This window comes from Hyperoodon ampullatus (genome assembly GCF_949752795.1).
Source record: "Hyperoodon ampullatus genome assembly, chromosome: 3".
In the NCBI taxonomy this organism is placed as follows: domain Eukaryota; kingdom Metazoa; phylum Chordata; class Mammalia; order Artiodactyla; family Ziphiidae; genus Hyperoodon; species Hyperoodon ampullatus.
The window spans coordinates 73,730,183-73,749,828 of NC_136916.1; the positions used below are offsets into that span (position 1 = coordinate 73,730,183).

A 19,646-nucleotide genomic window follows, 5' to 3' on the forward strand; every position below is an offset into this window, starting at 1 on the left:
TGGTGCAGAGCCACTGAGGCCCTCCAAGGAGCGGCACCTTGGTCATTTGAGGACTCCTGTCTGCTCCCTGGGGATCCCCTCCCCCCAGACACAAGTGCCATCCTGCCTGGAAGGTAGGAAATCTGCACGACGTCTCCATGCATTTGGCTCAAGCTGGCTGTGGTCTGTTGAATGTCAACAGTTATTTATTTCTCTTCCCTCCTCATCTCCCAGTATGTTTTGGTTTCCACAGAGTGCAGCAAACCGTTGGGGTAAACTTTTTTGCTTCCAATTTGTAAACCCCAGGGGGAATTGACTGCTCCGTTTATACTTCACTCACTCAACTCATCTTGTAGGAGCTGCAGCTTTAGCCCAGCTACCCTTGAGTCCTCTGTGGGGACTTTCTGTGTGCCTCCCTCATCAGGGGTGGCATCTCTTCCTAAAGCTCTAGATCCTGGAGATGCCTGGGACGCCCAGAGTGAGGGCATGTTTGTTCTAAGCGGGAGTGCAACAGAGCACACGTGGTCTTTCCTGGCTCTGACCACAATCAAGAACCTCCCCCCCCACCCCATACACACACACACACACAAAGCAGCAACTCATGTGGCATTTGAATTGGCTACATGAGGTAGCCTGTGGCACAGAGGCTGCTGGGATGGTTACCAGTTAGCAGGAAACCATAATGCAGGGGGGATGGCTGGGCAGCTTCCTTGGGGATGTATCAGCACATTCATTGCTTGGCTTGGAACTCCACACCTCCCCACCTCACTCCCAGCCCCGACCCGGCCATTGTCCTTTGGGGTGGGGCAGCAGGGGGAGCCTCTCTGCATTGGTGAACACACTGACGTGGGATTTTTTTCCCTCACTCGTGCCTTTGGTGTTACATCTGAGGAGGCTTTGCCTTCCCCAAGGTCAGAGAGATTTAATTGTTTTCTTCTAGGAGTTTTATGGTTTAGCTCTTATGTTTAGGTCTATAATCCATTTGGAGTTCATTTTTGTATATGATCTAAACAAGGGTATCTGACATCATTCTTTTGCATGTGGGTATCCATTTGTTTCAGCACCATTTGTTGAAAAGACTCTTCTTTCCCCCCACTGTATGGTCTTGGCACCGTTGTCAAAAGTCAATTGACTATAAATGCGAAGGTTTATTTCTGGACTCTTGGTACTGTTCAGTTGATCTAAATGTCTATCTTTATGCATGTAGCACACTGCTTTGATTACTCTAACTTGGTATTAAGTTTCAAAACTGAGCATGTGAGCCCTTCAATGACCAGACTTGGAAGCTATTACCTTCATGCTTTGTCTATTTACCACTTCATTTAACCTTGAGTAAGTTGCTAAGTTTTCAGTTTGTCAGTGTTCTTCTCGGTTAGATAGGTGTTAGGCACGGACATTTTTGAATTGCAGTGGCAGCTTCTGCAGTGCCCATGTTTAAGGAGGGAACCAATGCCCCTTTTTATGCCATTGCCCCCTCCCCTGTCCATGGTGTAGGGACAGAGGTCTTGACTAACTCATCTTCCTTCCACTGTGACTGACCCCAAGGGACCCAGAAGAAGAGAAGCAGGGAGACAGGGTTCCTACTTGTGGTGGAATTGCTAAGATAAGGCTGGGTCTGGGAGGCATTATCCAGCTATGCCCCTGGGGGATGGAGGCACTGAGCTGGGGCAGAAAGCCATGGACAGCCTGGTCTGGAAAGCAGTGCTCCACAGTCCCAAGTGGTGGGACCACCGTCTCCTGCCCTTACCATTAACATGCTTTCCCAATTTGTTAGAAACTATACCTGTCCTTCAGCATATATGGGGCTCTGTCCACTCTGTGCAGAATCCTTGAGGGGATTAGTGACTTACAGTGACCCTGTGAACCACTGAACTCAGAGAACACAGAAGCAAAATTGCAGAGGAGAAGGGCCTGAGTCAGTTAAATAATTTAGGTAGTATAGAGTCAGGAAATATAAGCAGGATATATAGGAAATGTAAGCTTAAATGAAAATTGAATTTCCTTATTGCAACTGATAAAGACTTCATTGTGCCTGCGAATAGGACATGATTTTTGAGAATACAGCTAATTTTACTCATTCATGGTTTCTGCATCTGTGAATTCACCTACTTGTTAAAGTTTATTTGGAACTCCAAAATCAATACTAACAGCACTTTTGTGATCATTTGCAGACACATGCAGAGTGGTGAAATATTTGAGTCACCCAACAGGCACGTTCCCACAAGATATCAAACAAGGCAGTATTTTGCCATCTTGTTTCAGCTCTCATGCTGTGAATAAACATCCTTTTTGAGGTCTGACACCTTGTTTTTTGTATTTTTATGCTTTTTGTGGTGATTTTGCTGCTTTGAATGGCCTCCAAAGATAGTGCTGAAATGCTATTTAGTGCTTGGAAGCTCAAGAAGGCTGCCATGCGCCTTGCAGAGAAAAATACTAGATGAGCTTCATTCAGGTGTGAGTTATAGGACTGTTGGCTCTGAGTTCAATGTTAATGAATCAACGATATATATTGAGTAAGGTGTCTTTAAACAGAAACACGCATAAAACAAGGTTATGTGTCACTTGACAAAATGTGACCAGAGGCTCACAGGAACCAAATCCTGTATTTCCCCTAGAACCAATGGTTCTATATTCCAGCATTCAGGGTTCATGGTGAATTTTTAGAATCTAAGTACCGTGAGTAACAAGAATAGACTGTAGTTACTTTTCATTTGTCACATCCTGGGCTCTAAGACATTTGTTTCTAATGCCGTTCACAAATTCAAATCATACCTCCAACCACTTAGTGAGTTTCCACGAGCACAAGAACTTGTGGATGAGCCTGAATATGAAACTCAATTTCAACCACTGTGATTGCCGTGAGAATAGATGTAAATTGCCTTCTCGTAATAGGCAGCGTGGTGTGCCAGTGATAACCATGATGGTGTTGGCTTGTTGAGCAGCTGGTGGAAGAAATTTGACTGTCTCTCTCAGAGGCAGAGCCTGAGAAGGCCTGAGTAATGGGCAACAGGGCCAACAGCTGTAAACTGTTTACACAGACAATTTGCTGGATAAACCAGAGTTTATACAGTTGGGTGTTGTTTATTCCTTAAATCTAGAAAGGATCATATGGTCAACTCTGAATTTAAGAATTATGTGCTTACACCACATACTTTTCTACTAAAAAAGAAAATAATTAAACCTCCTCACCCAATTTGCTCCCCAAGCTTGTGCTCCTACTAAGAAAAAGAAAAGAATGGAGAAGAGAGAGTGTCCACACTGAGTTGATTTGCCTGGGAAGGTGGGTCAGGAGGCTCTGGTGGATGTGATCTGCTTTGGGATGAATTAAATATACTTCTTCAGGCATCAGAAAAACACTTTACAGCCCTTCATTTCTACCTCCAGTGTTTCAGACTTTTGCTTCCCTAATCTGTGCCAGGGTTATAGTAGAGGTGGAGAGAGTTGCCCTTAGGATACAAGCACACACTCAATTATGTGTTGACTATAAACTTCCTTCATTATCTGCTGCCTTAAGGGCTGTACACTCAGAATCAAAATCCGGAGGGTTTTTGTTGTTATTTTTTTTTAATTAGTCTCTCACCTTGGCCTCTGCTATATGTCACCTTGAATAAATGAAATATAACCAGTAACTTTAACTTTCATAGCGAGTACACATTCAATGTACTAGGTTTAAGCCAAAAAAAGAAGAAGAAATTTAAAGATCTGTAATGACTTCACCATGTCCTAGAGGTAACTACTGTTAATGTGGCTGCACATATCCCTCGAGTCTTTTTATCTTTAGGATTAAAAACATTTGGACTTAAACACATGAAACCTTTACTGTATCCCACTCACATCTCAGCATAAACACACGTGACGATTTACAAAAATCTTCTAAATCCTCCAAGCTTATCGTCTTCGCTGGTTACCAAAGCTTTGGTGCAGGAGGCCCAGGGTTTGCCTGGGGGAGCATGGGTGTTGGAGAAAGATAACCCTACATTTGTACCCAAGTCTGGGCCCTGATCAGCTACATAACTGGATGCTGAGCCTTCATTTCCCTGTCTGTAAAGTGGGGCCAGTAATACCTTCCAAATAAGGGAGGACCAAGCATGCAGAGCAGCGCTTGCCTGTGAAGAGAACCGTAATAAATGCCAATTGCCTTTCTGCTTCGCTTTTGTTCCAAGGAGCTCTGAAAACATGTGGAATTGATGTTTTTTTTTTTTAATTTCAAAAATAAGTTCTACTCTTATTTCTCTGGTGGAGAATTTTAAATCATGGAAGACTGAAACCATTGAAAGAACCACTCTAGGTTCTGAGAAATCCTTGCTATCTGTGTGGGGAATTCCAGTTACTTAAGAAGGTCCCTCTGCTTCCACAGCTTCAGCATGGACATTAGCAGAACCTGTGTTTACAGACTTCCTTTTTTTAATTAAAAGAAAAAAATCAATGCAGAGAAAACTGGTTTTTCCTCATTTCTAGACAAGTGCTGAGGTGGGATTGGGCGGGGTTTCCAGGTTGGTGCCTTTGCAGCCTGATGAGTTGGGGTTTCTCTGCGTCTCCATCACACTCTCCTCTCTAGACTGCTGTTTCTTTCCAGAAAACATGGAGTAGTGGTGGGCTTTGTTTTCCGCTGCAGCTCCTGGTTTAATTACCATCTATTCCCTGCAGCTCTTACTTTTACAACAATCTGGGATTCTCTCCAGACTTTGTTTTGTGAGTTCTAAGCATTTTCACACCGTCGCTTGTAAACACACAAGCTCCCGTGCTCCATTTTTCTGGGCCATTTTTGTTGACGTATTTTGCCTTGCTCGGTTTTATGACTGGGCTATTCACGATTGGAATAAACCTTTAAAAGCACTAGACCTTAATCCACCTTTGTGTGAAAGCATTTCTTATAAATAAACTAATGCTTTGTTTTCTAGTAAGAAAAAGAAAATCATATGCGCCTGGAAAAATTAAAATGCAATTATTGGAAGGCCTTCTACTTAGCTGTTTCCCTAGTGTTGTATGTTACCCAATTAGAGTGGAAACTCAGGATGCCTGTTCTGGGTGCCGAGTGTAGCGGGGCCAGGGGATGTGTTTCTGTGGCATTTAAAGTCTGCTGGTTCAGCAGGCGCTTTTGGGACAGCAAGCTCAGCACAGCTGGCCTTGGATGTCTCTCTTTCCCCCTCACCAGACAACTCCTCCGGGGCGAGCACATCTGATTGTTTCTGATTGATTCATTGACCCAGGAGGCTGGGTATGGCTGGGTGTGCGTTTGAGTGTGTGTGTGTGTGTGTGTGTGTGCGTGGCATGTGTATGCCACCAGTGCCGTGTGGAAGCACTCCGACTACTCACTGCTGGACTTTCTGCAGCAACGCACAAAGCATTTTTAAACAAAACCGTAATAATGACCTCAACAATATCAGAAAGGGCAGATCGTGTCTTTCCTCCTTCCCATAGTCTGCATTGCTGGATTATGATGCCCATATGCAAAAAAACACATCTTGAGGCCAAATAACATTTCCTTTTTTTCTTTCTTTTTTGTAAAAAAAAAAAAAAAAAAAAATTCTTCAACCTTGGCCAAGCGTGTTGCATGCTTCCAAATAAAAGCAGATACATGCTGTGGTGCCCAGCTCAGTTTGCTGAGTGTGAGTTGAGCCCTTGAGCCGGGATGTGCAAGCTTGTCTGCCCCTTGCAGGGGTTGCGGGGGAGTGCCCTGTGTGTGGCTGAGGTCCGCCCCAGCTTGATTTTGATGTCAACAAATAGGATGTTGGTTTAGCTTTTTGGGAGCAGGGAGGGAGGTTCATTTTTAATTAATTAATCCCCCTGTTCATTCTCCTCTGCCAGCTCCTTCCCTCCCCGGCTCCTGTGCCTGCAGGGCCGCTGTCAGCTTCTGAGACACTTCTGGCACATTAGTGAAAGGGAGCAGCGTGCAGCCTGGCAGTGGGTAGTGTCTCTGGGTGGAGAACAGGTGCCGTCACTCGGGTGGCCACAGCCCTTCCAGGGCACAGGGCTGGCGGGCAGAGTCCCTATCCACCTGGTCACCAGGCACCAATAGCCAGTGCACACCTGGCTGCCGGGCCAGCAGAGCCACTGCCTGCCCCACACCCCTTGTGAGCTCACAGCAAGGGCAGCACTGAGCCTGCTCGGGCATATAGCCCCCTATGCCACCAGCCACTCATTCATTTCACAGGGTATAGTGAGGAGTCAGACGCCACCAGTACTCAAGTTCCATTCCAAGCCCTTTGGGGTCCATGGACTCTGGCTTTTGTTGAGATACGTCCTGGGGGTTCCTGGATGGGGTCGTGGTGATGTCCTTCCTGGGTGCAGAGCTAAGAGGGAGTGTGGAGAGCTGCCGTGGGCAGTATCAGCCCTGGAGTGTCAGCCTGGAGACATGTGGCCTGTGCACAGCTGATGCCCAGTGTTCTTCAGCTGTGCCTGGTCCGTCCAAGGCCCCCATCCTGTTCACACGCGCCTCTCTGCCATAATAATCTCTCTCCCCTGGAGCACTGCCATCGTCCACCAGAGGCTGGCAGCCTCCTGTCCTCTGTACCCAGCCCCCTTGCTCACACCATTTTCCTGAGTCTGGTACCCACCCCCGGTTGCCTTCATCTTCCCGTCTCAGGGAAGGTCCCTGGGCCCCGTCATGTTTGTGCAGAGTTGAGGGAGTTGGGCCGTGGGACCCATCCTCCCGAATGGCTTCCAGGCCCGTACTCTTCCAGCGTCTTTCGTCGCTCCTGGGCCCCGGTCTTGTCCTCCTCAGGGCTCCTGAAACATTTTTCTGAACATTCTGCACCTTCTGTGGCCTGCTCTCTGTGAGTCCCGGTCCCGATCCGAGCTCACCCCCTGAGAGCATTAACCCTAATAAGGCCAGGACTGGGTGAGAGAAGGAGGTGCCCAGGGTGCGAAATTTGAGGAGGCCCTCCATCCTTCTCAGAGTCGGCTCCTGAGAGGGAGACCCTCCTTGAACCTTGTGCACTGGGTGCCTCTACTTTTTGGCCTCACCTGGTCCCAGCCCTGGATGCTGAATTTGGACAGGTCTGGCTCAGCATCCCAGCACGAGGTGCCAGTCCAGGTGACCTTGGGAAAGTTACCTTTTCTCTCTGAACCCCAGTTTCTCTGTTGCCTCCATCCCGGGTAACGAGGACTTCATTAGATAATCTGTGTAAACCACTCAGCACGTTGCCTGATGTATGTTAAATGCTTGAGAGATGTTTGTGGTTGTTAATACTATTATTATTATTATTATTATTATTATTATTATTATTAGGCGAATACGAAAGCATCACACACCAGCCAGTCTCCATATGAGCTCTGGAATGACAGGTCCAGTCCCATGGTCATCCTCGCCCCCGTTTGCCCCTCTTGATGATGTGTGATGTTGACCATGTGGATTTGCCCTGCGAGGTCAGGGCCTCGCACATTCTGAAGAGGATGTGTTTTGTGTCTCTGCTGCAGGAATTGCTTACTTAGGAGGTGTGTGCAGTGCTAAGAGGAAATGTGTGCTTGCCGAAGACAATGGCCTCAATTTGGCCTTTACCATCGCTCATGAGCTGGGCCACAAGTAAGTATCAGACTCTGGATTGTTCTGCCTCTTTAAATGCTTTTCTGAATACATATTTTTTTCACTCAGATTCTGGAAGTTCTAAAACAGTGCTGCTGAATGCCTTTGCTTCCTCTAGAGTAAGAACCTAGGCCAGCAAGCCTGGGTCCCAACCCTTCAGGGAACCCAAGAGATCACAGAACAGACTGTCTCTGAGAGTGGAAATGCTCATTTGATGTTTGCTTTAATTAAGCCTGTTCTTAAAGCACACGCTGTAAAGGGAAGAGATTTTCTCAGTGTTGTCGTGAGTTGTATCCCCTTTCCCGGACCACCATGATCTTGATTCACTCTAAATATGCCGTTCAAATAATGGGATTTATCTTTGTGCTATTGAATTTCTGGGTGGTTGTTTTTTTTCAGCCAGTTTCAAACAAAGTCCAACTTTCTGAAGGTAGAATGTCAGTGTCTTAGTTTAAAGAATCATCAGCTATTGCCTTTGCACATGGAAGTTCTTCCCTTGAGGAGGAAAGAACCACAGAATCTTAGAGCCCAAAGATGATGTGGAGAGAATCCGAGGCAGCCTCCTGGTATTTTTAGGTGAGGAAAAAGAAGGTCCGAGGGGTTGAATGGCTGGCCCAAGGCTGAGATCACCTGCAGGAAGTCTCAGGGGGCAGAAAACCAGCTGACTCTCAAACTGTGGCCCGAGGGTTTACTCTTTCTCCTGGAGTAGGTGTCTGTTTTATGTTTCTCTGAAGGAAACATTGTGATATGACTGCTTAAGAACTTTAAATAAATAAATTGAGGAGGCCAAAGCATGCAAAACAATGGAAAAATTTATATTGGACCAAAGAGAACAAAATTAAATGGGAATCTAGTTCTCGGGGAAAAATATATATTGTAAAGTTTTCCCAGTGCCCGAGATAGTAAGATGCCTGGAACCCTAAAGGTGAACTCAAGCTTCTGCAAGAGTAGAGGCAATGAATAAGGAGTACAAAAGCAGTTGTTTTCCCCTAGTATTAGCCATATCTGTGGCTTGATGTTTTTACCTTGCTTTGTTTATCTGGTCCCATTTTAATTTTTTTCACTCCTATAGATGGGTTTGTTGTTGACTTTTCTGTACCTGTTGGCTATCATGATGTGAGTACAGAGAATGAAAATAATCTTATGTGTATTTCCTGGGACTAAGGGGAAAATAACATGTTATTGGCCAAGAGAAGCAAGATAAGTAGTTATCTCTATGTACACATTTATTTCATCTTGACAGTATTTCAGAAATATTGGTGACAACACTTTGCCCATACTAGTTTGCCTACACTACTAGAAAATAATTTTTTTAATTATTTGTAATCAAATTTGTATTCATATCTCAGATTTGTTAAAAAAAAAAAAACAGCAATAACAAAAAAAAACAACAACAACGAGAAAACCCCACCCAATAGTGGTTGCTGAAAGAAAAGTACAAATGAGTATGGCTTTGGCAAACATCTTCTCACTATCAAATGCCCCACCCAGCCCAACTTAGTACAGTTGAATCAACTCCCTAACAGTTGTGAGAATGCAGAGTTGTCAAAAGATTTCCCAACGCGCAGGTTGTGTGGACCTTTGAAGAGGTATATTTATGTGAACTGCTGCATCCCATGGCAGCAGTCACCTCCGCATGTGAGCACACAGGGGTTGCCTTTTCTCCTTGGGCATTAAGAACACAGAGCGCCATTCCTCCCTGATCTGTGCGGTTGTGCTGGATCAAACACTGGCATCTTAACATGGGAGGTCTGCAGATGAATGATTAGATTCAGTCATATTCCAGTAGCCTTTAGCTACAGTCTGTTTAGAATTTCTTGGAGGACTCTTTATAGCTTGCTACTGAACTCTAATTACCTGCAAAAACAAACACCGTATTGTTAATCAAAGCCAATAAATCCTGATAGCATTTGGTCCTGCCCCTAGTTGGGCAATTATGGTTTTCCCAGAGAAGTCTCTCATCTCTGATTATTCGAAAGCATTGGGAAGCAGATCCCTCAAGGATGAAGCCACAGTCTCCCTATCCACAGACCCCTCTGGTCACCCGGCTCAGAGCAGCCAGAGAGGCTGTGCGGAGGCTTGGGAAGGTAGAGGCCAGCCTGCAGTCTCAGGAAAGCCACTGGCCAGGCTCCTTCACAGATGCGAACCTGGAAACTGTCTATATTTTGGAATAGGGAGGAGTAATTTAACTCCACGTTTCTTAAGTGTGTGTGAACTGAGATAAGATGGATGGTATTCTCTGTGGACCTGAGCCACTGGTCCATGCTCTCCAACAAAATTTCTTGGTAAAAGTTTTAGAAAACAATAAACACCACCCCTCTGTGTAACCCTGGAAAATCCCCAGAGAGCTCACCCTCCAGTTCCTAATCATTTAATACTGAAAAGTAAAGATCTCTTTTGAAGGGTGGGTGTGTGTGTCTTTGCACGTGGGCATGCATGGGTGCAGCCCTTCTGCTCCGTACTCAATAAACCTCCTGTGAGGAGCAGTGTGAGCACTTACCTCAGGTCCCCATGTTAGGAGAAAAAGTCACTTTCTGTAGGAGCTACACATGCCGTTTATCAGATGATGAGAGTTGCGTAAGTTAACGTGATTTCATTTTTGCTCTGGCTTTCAGAAAACACAAAGCTAAGTGTAAGGCTCATTTTTAACATTTAACTCATTGTAGTACTGGAATTTTTCTCCCTCTTTCTAGCATCTGTTTGTATGCATGGTTTTATTTCAAATATTGTAGTTCAAAAATAATTTATTTGGTGCTGTGAACTGGCTCCAATCCAATTTGCAGTAAAATAAGTTCTAAATTATAAATTAAATGAAAAACTCTTCCCATGGTAACATCAATAATGCTGCTTTGGACGTAGGTTAACAATAAAGTAATGATGTTTAAGTCAAATCAGATCTCATTTACTGAGCACCTGCTATGTACCAGGTACTATGTTAGATACTGTGCATTCATTGTATTATTGAATCAGTCCTGTGAGGCAGGTATTTTTAGCTTTTACTTTATAGATTAGGAAACTAGTATTACTTTAAAAAGTTTTCTAGTCTCTACCTAAAATGATTTGGGATCACTTGTATGATAATATACCCATGCAACAGGGCCATTAAAATAAGGATCCAAATTACAAAATATAGGTAATAAAGAAGAGAGCTTGTTATATATCCAAAAACCAAGGTACTTTCAGTTTGTCAGCAGCCTAGGCAGAGAGGGCAAAAAATGGCATGGTACAGCTGGCTGAAGAAAGCCAATGTGTCCTCAACAGGGGTTTCCCTAGGAAACTCAAGTACTGTGGGTGAGACTGGCAGTTTTCTGATGATCTACCCTGATAAAGAAGTAGGGTAGAAAAGACTCCAGCCCTGGCTTTAGACAGGAACTGAAGGATTTGCAATTCCCAATGGCAGTCGTGGAGGAGACCCTGGGAAGGGGCTGTTCTGTGTTCCTGCCTGAAGGATAAGCTGGGTCTGTGGGGCAGCCTTGCTGACAGCAGCTTTGGGGTTTTTAAATGAGCACCTATGACCTTAGTTACCTTCTTGCCCATGAAAGGCTGCCAGGTAGGCAGCTGCCCCCCACCTTTTGGTTCACCTACTGTGAGCTTTGGAAGGCACCTGTCTCCCTGTCTTGTTGTGGTAGCTTGGGAAACCCAGCAGAAAATGAGGCTGTTTTTGTGCCTTTCTTCATCCCACAGTGACCATGAGAAAGCGATGGTCCTGAGCATGAGAAGATGTCTTCGCTGGACCTCTTTCACTTTAGAGGGCCGTAGTTGCTGCTGTTGTTGGTTATGATGGAATCAGTGACATAGGGGAAACAGCCCAGCTGGCCCAACTCTGCCCAGGTTTTTTCCCTCAAGAAACCAGGATGCCTTGTGGTGGACCTCAGTGTCCAAGATGTTTATCACTACTTGATTTTAGAGAGAAAGGGGGAGAGCTCGAAGCATTCATTTTTCTCAGGCAAACTCAACCCTGATTGCTCGTGGGAAGAACTCTCCTCAGAAGCTCAGGTCCATGCTGACTGCCCATGAGAAAAATAAAAAACAAAATCAAGTGACACCCTAATGATCAAGGAGAGCTTAGGTAGTGACGTTAGTATAGCATTAAAGTGACTGTGCCTAATACGTCTATTGGATTTTTAGAGGATATTGTTTTTAGAGGATATTGTTTGCTATGATTTGGAAGTTTTATAGTGTAAGAAAGAAAGTAAATGGTTCTATGAAAATCGGTTAGAGTGCCTTTTGCTTTGGGGAAAGTAGGTCTAATACAGCATGATAAGGCCCAGGGGAGACATTTGATTGACAAGAGCTCTCCCTAGTGCAGTTGGAGGCCAGGAGGGCACAGAACCAAGTCTCAACTGGTTGTTTGGTGCCTGGGGAAACCCCGTGTGCTTCTCAATCAGGTAAGACAGTGCCTGGGAGGTATCTAAACACAGGGCTTCCAGGTGGGGTAGGGAGAGAGGGGAAGGACTCCACTTAATGCATACTCGGCCACCCACTCAGAAAAACAAAGAGCTTTCCCTTGCAGAAAATAACTCTCTGCTTCTGTCGGATTTAGGAGGCTCTGTTAGATAAGCCTGAGCCAGATCAACACCTGCCTTGAGAGTCAGTCCAAACCATGTGACCTCTCCAGCTCCAGACAGGCCCCAGAGCCACGCCCCACGTTCAGGCCCTTACTACCTGTACGGGGGCTGCACCTCTCCCCACCTGCTCTTCCTGGGGTTTTTCCTGACTCATATGCCCTTTCTTGGGTCTTTCCATTCTGGAATTTACCTCTCCTCTGGTCAGCTGGCTTTGCCTGTGGCCTCTGAAAAATGCTGTCTTCATGGAAGCTTGGGAACCCAGCAGATGTGACATCTGGGCCCAGCCTCAGGAGAGGAGCCTCTGAGGCACTTGGAAGTGCCTGTGGCCAAGCCTCAGCCTGATGAGTTAAACCACCTCCTCTGGGGCAGGGAGCACCTCGGAAGCTCTCCAGGAGATGCCAGGTACAGTCAGGGTGGAGCTGCCACCAGCATGAGGTCTAGACCTTTTATTGTTGCTTTCGGCCTCATCCACCTTCCTGCTTCCATCTCTTGCTCCCAGACCCTGTCCCTCCAGGCCACCCTCAGGGTTGAGCTGTGTTGCTAGATACGATCCTGCTCTCCTGGCTCCAGCTCGCCCCTCTCTAGGTCACTCTGAATTCCGTGCTTCTTGCAGCTGTACCAGGCAGATATGCTCACGGCTGGTGAGTCAAGTGAGGAAAGGCCCAGCCTTCCTGAAAGTTGCCACCACAGGCAAGCATAGTCCTGTCATCTCTCACCTGACACCTCCTGGGAGACCTGGAAATGGAAGGGGAGGAACAGAAGGAGGGGAACAGGCAGGGCCCACAGTGGGCTGAGGTACCGAGTACATAGATGCTCCCAAGTGGAGAGAAACATGGGGCTGGGGTTTAACAATACAGATGCCCTGGCAACCAGGAACTGTGTTTGGTGACACTTGTGCACCTGCAGACATAGACAGACCCAGTTGCAACAGTGTGTGGTGCACAGCTGGGTTCTCAGACCCGCACAAATGCCCCTCGTGCCCTGGAACCAAGCCCACCATTGTGGAAGCACTGCCCTGGCTGATGTCACTTGGAGGAGGGACTCTGTCCTCCTGCTCAGTCCTGTGAAGACAGAGGGCAGGTAGGTGGCCACCTCGTGCCCTGAAGTAACAAGTAGGATCCCTGGTCCAGGCAGGTCACAGGTGAAGCTTGGTATCCCCCAATAAAGATACCCATCAAAAGCTAGATCCAGGCACTCCGGATGTTTCCGTCTAGAATGTGACGCTGTGCAAATGAGTTCAGGGCAGTGGATGTGCGAAAGATGTCCTCTTGAAGTGTGCCTGGGAACACGTGCGCCTGGGGTGCGGCATGGAACATGGACAGAGTCCTGTTCCTGGGGATCGTGGCTTATGGGCAGAGGGTGGGCAGGTGTCTGGGGAGTGGAGGAAAAGGGAGGGGACAGCTGTTCTGGGGGAAATGTTCTCATAACTGGAGTCAACACAATTCAAACTGAAAGGAATTGTCTCAATCCCAGAACAGGAAGTAAGGAAAGCCATTATCTAGATTTGTGAAGAGGGGAAGTATTTGTCTGTGATCTGTGTTAAGGATGAGCTGCCCGGTACGGTACAGGGGAACACGGTGTGCACATGGGCAGGATGTGAGCAGGTAGGTAGCCCTCAAGGACGGCTGGGCAGCCTGCCGAGTCCTCTGCCTGGGCGCGTAACCTGGCGGGCACAGCACAGACATCAGATGGGCTGGCCTTACAAGGAAGGTGCAGTGGAGAGAGGATTTCTGCAAATGTCATAACCGGTTAGAAATCCCAGGAGGAGGGCAAGGGTGCTTTTGTTCTAGTTTGGAATTAGGGCAGTTGTGTTCATGTATGGGTCAACCTTTCTCGCAGAACAGAAAGGGTGGACCCTTCCAGCCCAGGAGGTCTACAGGAAGGGCTGCTTCTAGGGCAAGCAAGTCCCACACTGGGTTTTCAGATGAACTCCTCTCTGGCTCTCTGGGTCTTACCCTCCATCCCTACTCAGCTCCTAAGGCCTCCTGCAGGCTCCCCTCCCAGAAAGAAGCTTAATTGGCAGTGCCAGTGGTGTTTAGGGTTCTTGGGTTTCACGCGGAGGTGCTTGGAGTGATTTCTGAGTGCCATTTCCTAGGTGTGTGAGCATCCCTGGCTCGGCTGCCTTATCCAGATTCCAGAGTTGTATCAAACACCCAGGCCTCGTTTACTTTCCTTATTATTTTTAAAAATGTGCTGCTGAAAATTGTAAGGTCTTTGACATTAATTTACAAGCCACCCTCCTTCTCCAGTCTTGGATGAGCTAGAATGACTTGTGACTTCTGGAGGACTGCAGGGTGGCCGCAGTGGAGCCTGCACCTGGCACAGCATCTCTTAGCCCTGCTCCGTGTTGCCCTGAATGAGTCCTTCCTCACAGCTATGCCTTTCCTTTTTCTCCTCCTTTCTCCACCCCCCGCCCTGACCCCAGACAAATAAAAGCAGAATTTCCTTCTGGTCCCTCCCAGCTGAATGATTCTGAATGGGAGATGCAGTGTCCAGAACAGCAGGGAACTTTGTCACTGGTGGCCCTGTTTAAATGGCTTCTCTGCCTTAGGGAGCGATTTCTCATTGCCCAGCATTAAGAAGAGTTGCAGGGAAATTATCGTGATTTCCTTTGGAGTCTTACCCCTGACTCACATTGAATGTGAGGAGAGAACACTTCCTCCATTTGACTGGAAAGCCCAGAGCCACTGTTCTTAAGAGCACCTTGACCACAGTCTTCCAAAATCTGCCCAGGCCAGGCCTGGGAGGGAAGACAAACAAAGGGAAAACCATTAAAAGCTCTTCAGCAGGCAGACAGATGTGTTCCCACCTGCATTCTGAGTGGCCAGTCCAAGCAGCTATTGGCTGGATGTTATCACCGTGATGGGAAATCCAGCTGGATCTGGGATGTCTGCTGCTCCCAGAGTTTTATTACTGTGATGGGAAAGGTTACACAAGCTGTGTGGATGTTTGTCTCTACCCCAGTAATTCTTTGCCCTTAATTATTGATGGGTTTCCTTACCTGAAATGATGTCATTCGAGATGGTGTTTGAGGAGATGGTGGGGCGGGAGCGGGCAGGGGGGATGAGGGGGGGTGTGAATTGAGTTTGGCTGAAGAACCAAATTTTGAAATCCCCTCAGAACGTCTTTACATTACAGACTATTCCAGGAATTAGACGAGATCCAGTTTTCTCGTTAGATTACCGGAGCTTCTGGCAGCTCCTTGTAAGTGGCTTTTCTCCTGGTTCTCAGAGCTGGAAGGGATGTCCAAAGTCATCTCAGCCTCATTTTGCAGACGGCCTCCCTTTCCTGTGGCGTGGTGCCTTTTATACAACTGAACTGATCTCGTGCTGAGGCCAAGCCCTCCCCATGTGGCTCTTCTGGTAACTGGATTTACCCTTTACTGGGAAAGACAGTTTTTGCTTACATGACTGGGGTTTTGTAAGTACCGTGGGAGGTGGCAGAGGTGCGGTAAGATGCAAATTTCTCCACAGATGGAGTGCTCTGTTATAGATGGAATGTTTGTGTTCCCCACAATTCATATGTTGAAATCTAATCCCCAGAGTGATGGTACGTGGAGGTGGGGCCTTTGAGCAGTAATTAGCTCAAGAGGGTGGAGCCCTCATGAATGGGATTAGTGCCCTTGTAAGAAGAGGCTAGAGAGCTAACTAGCTGTCTTTTGGCCATGTGAGGAAACAACGAGAAAGCAGCCTCTGCAACCCAGGAAAGGGCCTTCACTAGAACCCCACTGTGCTGGCACCTTGATCTTGGACTTCCAGCCTCTACAACTGTGAGAAATAAATTTCTATTGTTGATAAGCCACTCAGTTTATGGTATTTTGTTGTGGCTTACACATGCCCGCATTCTCCCAAGGTATTTGGTTTCATGCCTGAAATCCTTATTCATCCACTGCCCACTGCTGATGGAAAATTCCAAAGACCTGAGGGCAGTTGCACATCTCTGAGTCCCTGGGAAATTTGCCACCAGCCCAGTCAATGGCACATTCTGGGAAAGAGCCCTCCTCTCCTAATCCATTTTTAGGCACAGAGAGCGTGCTCCCACTTTGCCTGGAGGTGGTAGTCTTGCCAGTTGATGGTGGTGGCAGACAGGACCAGCAGAGGGGCTGGAGGGGTCTGCGGGAGCCATGAAATCATGTACTTTGTTCCTGACATCAAAACAGAGCACAGGGGCCTGCGTAGTTGCCAGGGGCCTGCGTGAGGATCTGGGAATGGCCTCTCTTGGAGAAAACATAAATAAGTAGATGGATATAGAATGTGGGAGGTTGTTAAGTTTCCCCAAGAGTCACTGGAAGCATGACAAAGGCCTCATCTTGTTAACCACAGCTGCGCTTCTGTGGTGTTGAAGAAGGGTCAGGTGTGAAGTGAGTCTGGTGATTCACTGACACTATTATCTAGAGCAAAGAGAGAATGAGAAGAAGATGGCTTGGTCAGTTCTGAACTGAGCCGGGACAAATCTTGGGGTCGCCAAAGTCCCCGGAGAGGCTGATGCTAGCGCAGGGCTGGCAGCCACTGGAGAAGCTGGGCCCCATGATGTGGGGGCTGAAGTGTTACTTGGGCAGGGGGGTGAACCTGCGCCTACACCAGGGCCATAGTTTAGCTAGCTTATAACCAGGTAAGTTGTTAAAGAGAAGCGGGCAGAGAAACAGCAGTGGATCTCCAAGTCAAACTCACACCAACGACCTGGTGGGTCCAATAGGACCCCTGCCACGGGACAGCTTCAGACACACTGAGGACCAAATGACAGGTGGCCTACCGATAACCGCAAGGCACATGCTGATTGGTTTCTGGTCAGAGGAGCCTTCCAGGCAGGAGCACGTGCTTACTGGGTAAATGACACCTAACCAACCTGTGGTTGGCCACGTTGGTGGCTCTGTGGTAGGGGGGGCACCAGGGTTAACTAAGGGCCTGTGCATCTCTGTGGCCTGTGCTCTGCCGTCACCAAGGAGGGGCAGAAACTGCTCCGGCAGCAGGAGAGAGCTACCATGAAGAAAAGGGCGGTCGGCTTGCTGCTGGTTGCCTGCTCCATGGAGAGCTTGGCTTACTCAGCAGAGCAAGCTCCCAGAGCCCCTCTCCTTCCCTGTTCCCCCCTCCAGCCACCCCAACCTGAACTGTTCTTACTGACTTGACAGTTATCACCTGGAACTGCCTCATCCCATGCCCCATTCCGAATCTGGCAAAGAGTGAGGCAGCCCCACGTGTGGAGCTGCACCAGGGACAGACTGGAAAAACAAACTAACTACAACTGCACCAGCACCTTGCTCTTCAGAGGGTAGTCCCAGGACTAGCAGCATCTTGTCACCTGGGAGCCTGTTAGAAATGCAGGGTCCGAGCCCAGCTGGGTGATTCCTGTACACGTGATACTTTGAGAAGAATGGTTAAAGCGTGTCGAAGTGGTAGCCCTTTCCGCCGGCCCCATCTTAGTGCAGTGTTCGCTTCTAGCTATATCTTGTACCTGTGTGTGTGTGCGCGCGTGTGTCCACATATAAACATAGATTGGTATATATGGAGCTGAAGGGAAAAACCTTATTTTTTCTTCATTTTTAAGATTTTGGTCTATGGGGGAGTTTTTAGAATAGCTTTCTTGCCGGGACTTTGGAATCTTTTCTGTGGTCCCTTTTCACCCGTGCTTCATTTACCACCCATACAGTGCCAGCAGCCTCTGACTAGTCTTTAGTGGGCTTCCAGAGCCGATGCTGTGTTTCCATTCAGCTTCCTCTATAGCTTGGAGACCAGCTTTCCTTGTAGTCATGGTTGGTACAAACTACTTGTTAAAAGAGACCCCACTCTACTCTAAACATTTAACTTGATGTATCATAAAATCTGGTAAATTTTTGGCTAAATTCCAGAAGTTCAAACTCATGGCTATCGACAGACCTGTTCAGGAACACGCTGGTCAAGCAGAATTTGGTTTGCATGTGAGATGGGGGGTTTCATGAAAGAGATGGAAGGAAGTAACAGGACTGAAACACTGAACAAAAATGTCAAACACTCCTGAAAAGCCCCCGAAGTGGTCGTCTTTGACATCCCCAAAGGGCAGCTGAGGTCCTTGGCCCAAGGCCTTGAAATCCTGTCATTCCTGTCTTGCCTCCTCCAGTCTCCCTTTCAGTTTTTATTCTCAGTTTGGAGGCAGAAGCCGATGTGTGAGTGTCTGTGCTTTTCCTAAAGGTGACTTCTTCCCAGCCTCGCTGCCAGTGACCTGCATGTGCAGAGTCCATCCCAGGGTTGCCCCGTTGGTAGAATTACACAGCAGGCAAGTCAGCCTTTTGATTGTTTTTGTATCTCGTATCAAAGGCGTTGTTTTCTCTTTCCACATTTGCTGATATTACCCAAGGTCTGGAAGACAAGTGCAGCCCCCAAATGTTATGTGGAAACTTCTGGAATATGAGAGTTTAGAGTGAGCCCTGAAGTCCAGGACCCTGGTCACTTCTGGCTGCAACATGAAATTGGATCACTTGGGCCTAGAAGCCTGTCTGCCCTGGGGGCTTAAGCCTGGCGATTGCCTGGCATTGGTCTTCAGAACTTCTGAATCTCTGGTCCTTGTTGTGTATATAACAACTCCTGCATGGTGATTACAAAATTCATTTTCTTGTGAAAAATGGCTCAGGAAAGAAAACTATGAGGGCTGCTTACCAAACTGGAAAGAAAGTTAAAGAGCCCCCCCAAAGTGATCCTACTTTCAAACTTGCAGATTTGCTGAGGATTGTAAAGATACCCCTTTTGAAAGCCAAGGTCACGTTGTGTTTTGAAGAGCCAGACCTGAGGGATGCTGGCTTTGGTAACTTAGTTGCCTTTATCACTGGGCATGCTCATCATGACTGGACTGCCCAGCAAGTCCCACCCAGTTTTCATGCACCCCTTTAGAGGTTGTACACTACACCTTGTACCAGTAGGAACTGAAGACCCAGATAATGGAGGAGGTGATGAGACATCAACCAGGTGCTTCACATGATTTGGGCTCTCTAGGCCCAGATTGAGAGAGCTTTGTTTGCAAATGAGAGCACCAACAGCTTTGATAACCGTGGAGGAGCAATGAGGTAAAAAGCAGGGGGTGCTAAAGACTAAAATAGGCAAATGCTGTCATGCAAGAGGGAAATGAGACAAATGGCATACAGTTTAGACTTAGGATATTAATATTGTTTGTTGGAAGGATTCCAGATTAGCTTATCAAACAATTTGTGAGTGCTCAGAATTAAAAGAGGCAATCCTAGAAGTCAGTCGAGAATCTACTGACAAGTCATCCCCAGTAGGTCATAGAGAAGCAGAGAATGTAAAACGCAAATTTCACCAAGGTTTCTGCAAAACACTTAACACTCCTCATGGGAAGTATGGGGGACTGTGGGCTGGATACTGCTGCAGTTATTTGAACTTGTAACTTGAACCTTACTCAAAGCATGATTAGTAGTAGAGAAGAAAGTTCATAAAATTTGAGCTCTCTGGAAACACGCAAGGTAGTGTTGATTTCCTCACTCCGGGGTATTTGCACAGAGCTAGTTCCTTGCAGCCTGGGGGTTGAAGGAAAGATTCTTGGAGGATGAGGAGGGTTGAGCTGATCTCTGAACTCACATCAAACCCTCC

General features: G+C 47.1%; 1 protein-coding gene across 2 annotated transcripts in view; it reads left to right on the forward strand.

Annotated features, from left to right (window-relative positions):
- ADAMTS17 (ADAM metallopeptidase with thrombospondin type 1 motif 17) overlaps positions 1–19,646 on the forward strand; it is a gene marked incomplete at both ends in the record, with an annotated part of 347,780 nt that overhangs the window by 152,824 nt on the left and 175,310 nt on the right. For both annotated transcript variants that reach the window (XM_079701384.1, XM_079701385.1), the window contains one exon: positions 7,399–7,504. In XM_079701384.1, coding sequence (XP_079557510.1) covers positions 7,399–7,504 — 106 coding nt within the window. The remainder of the gene's footprint in view (positions 1–7,398; positions 7,505–19,646) is intronic.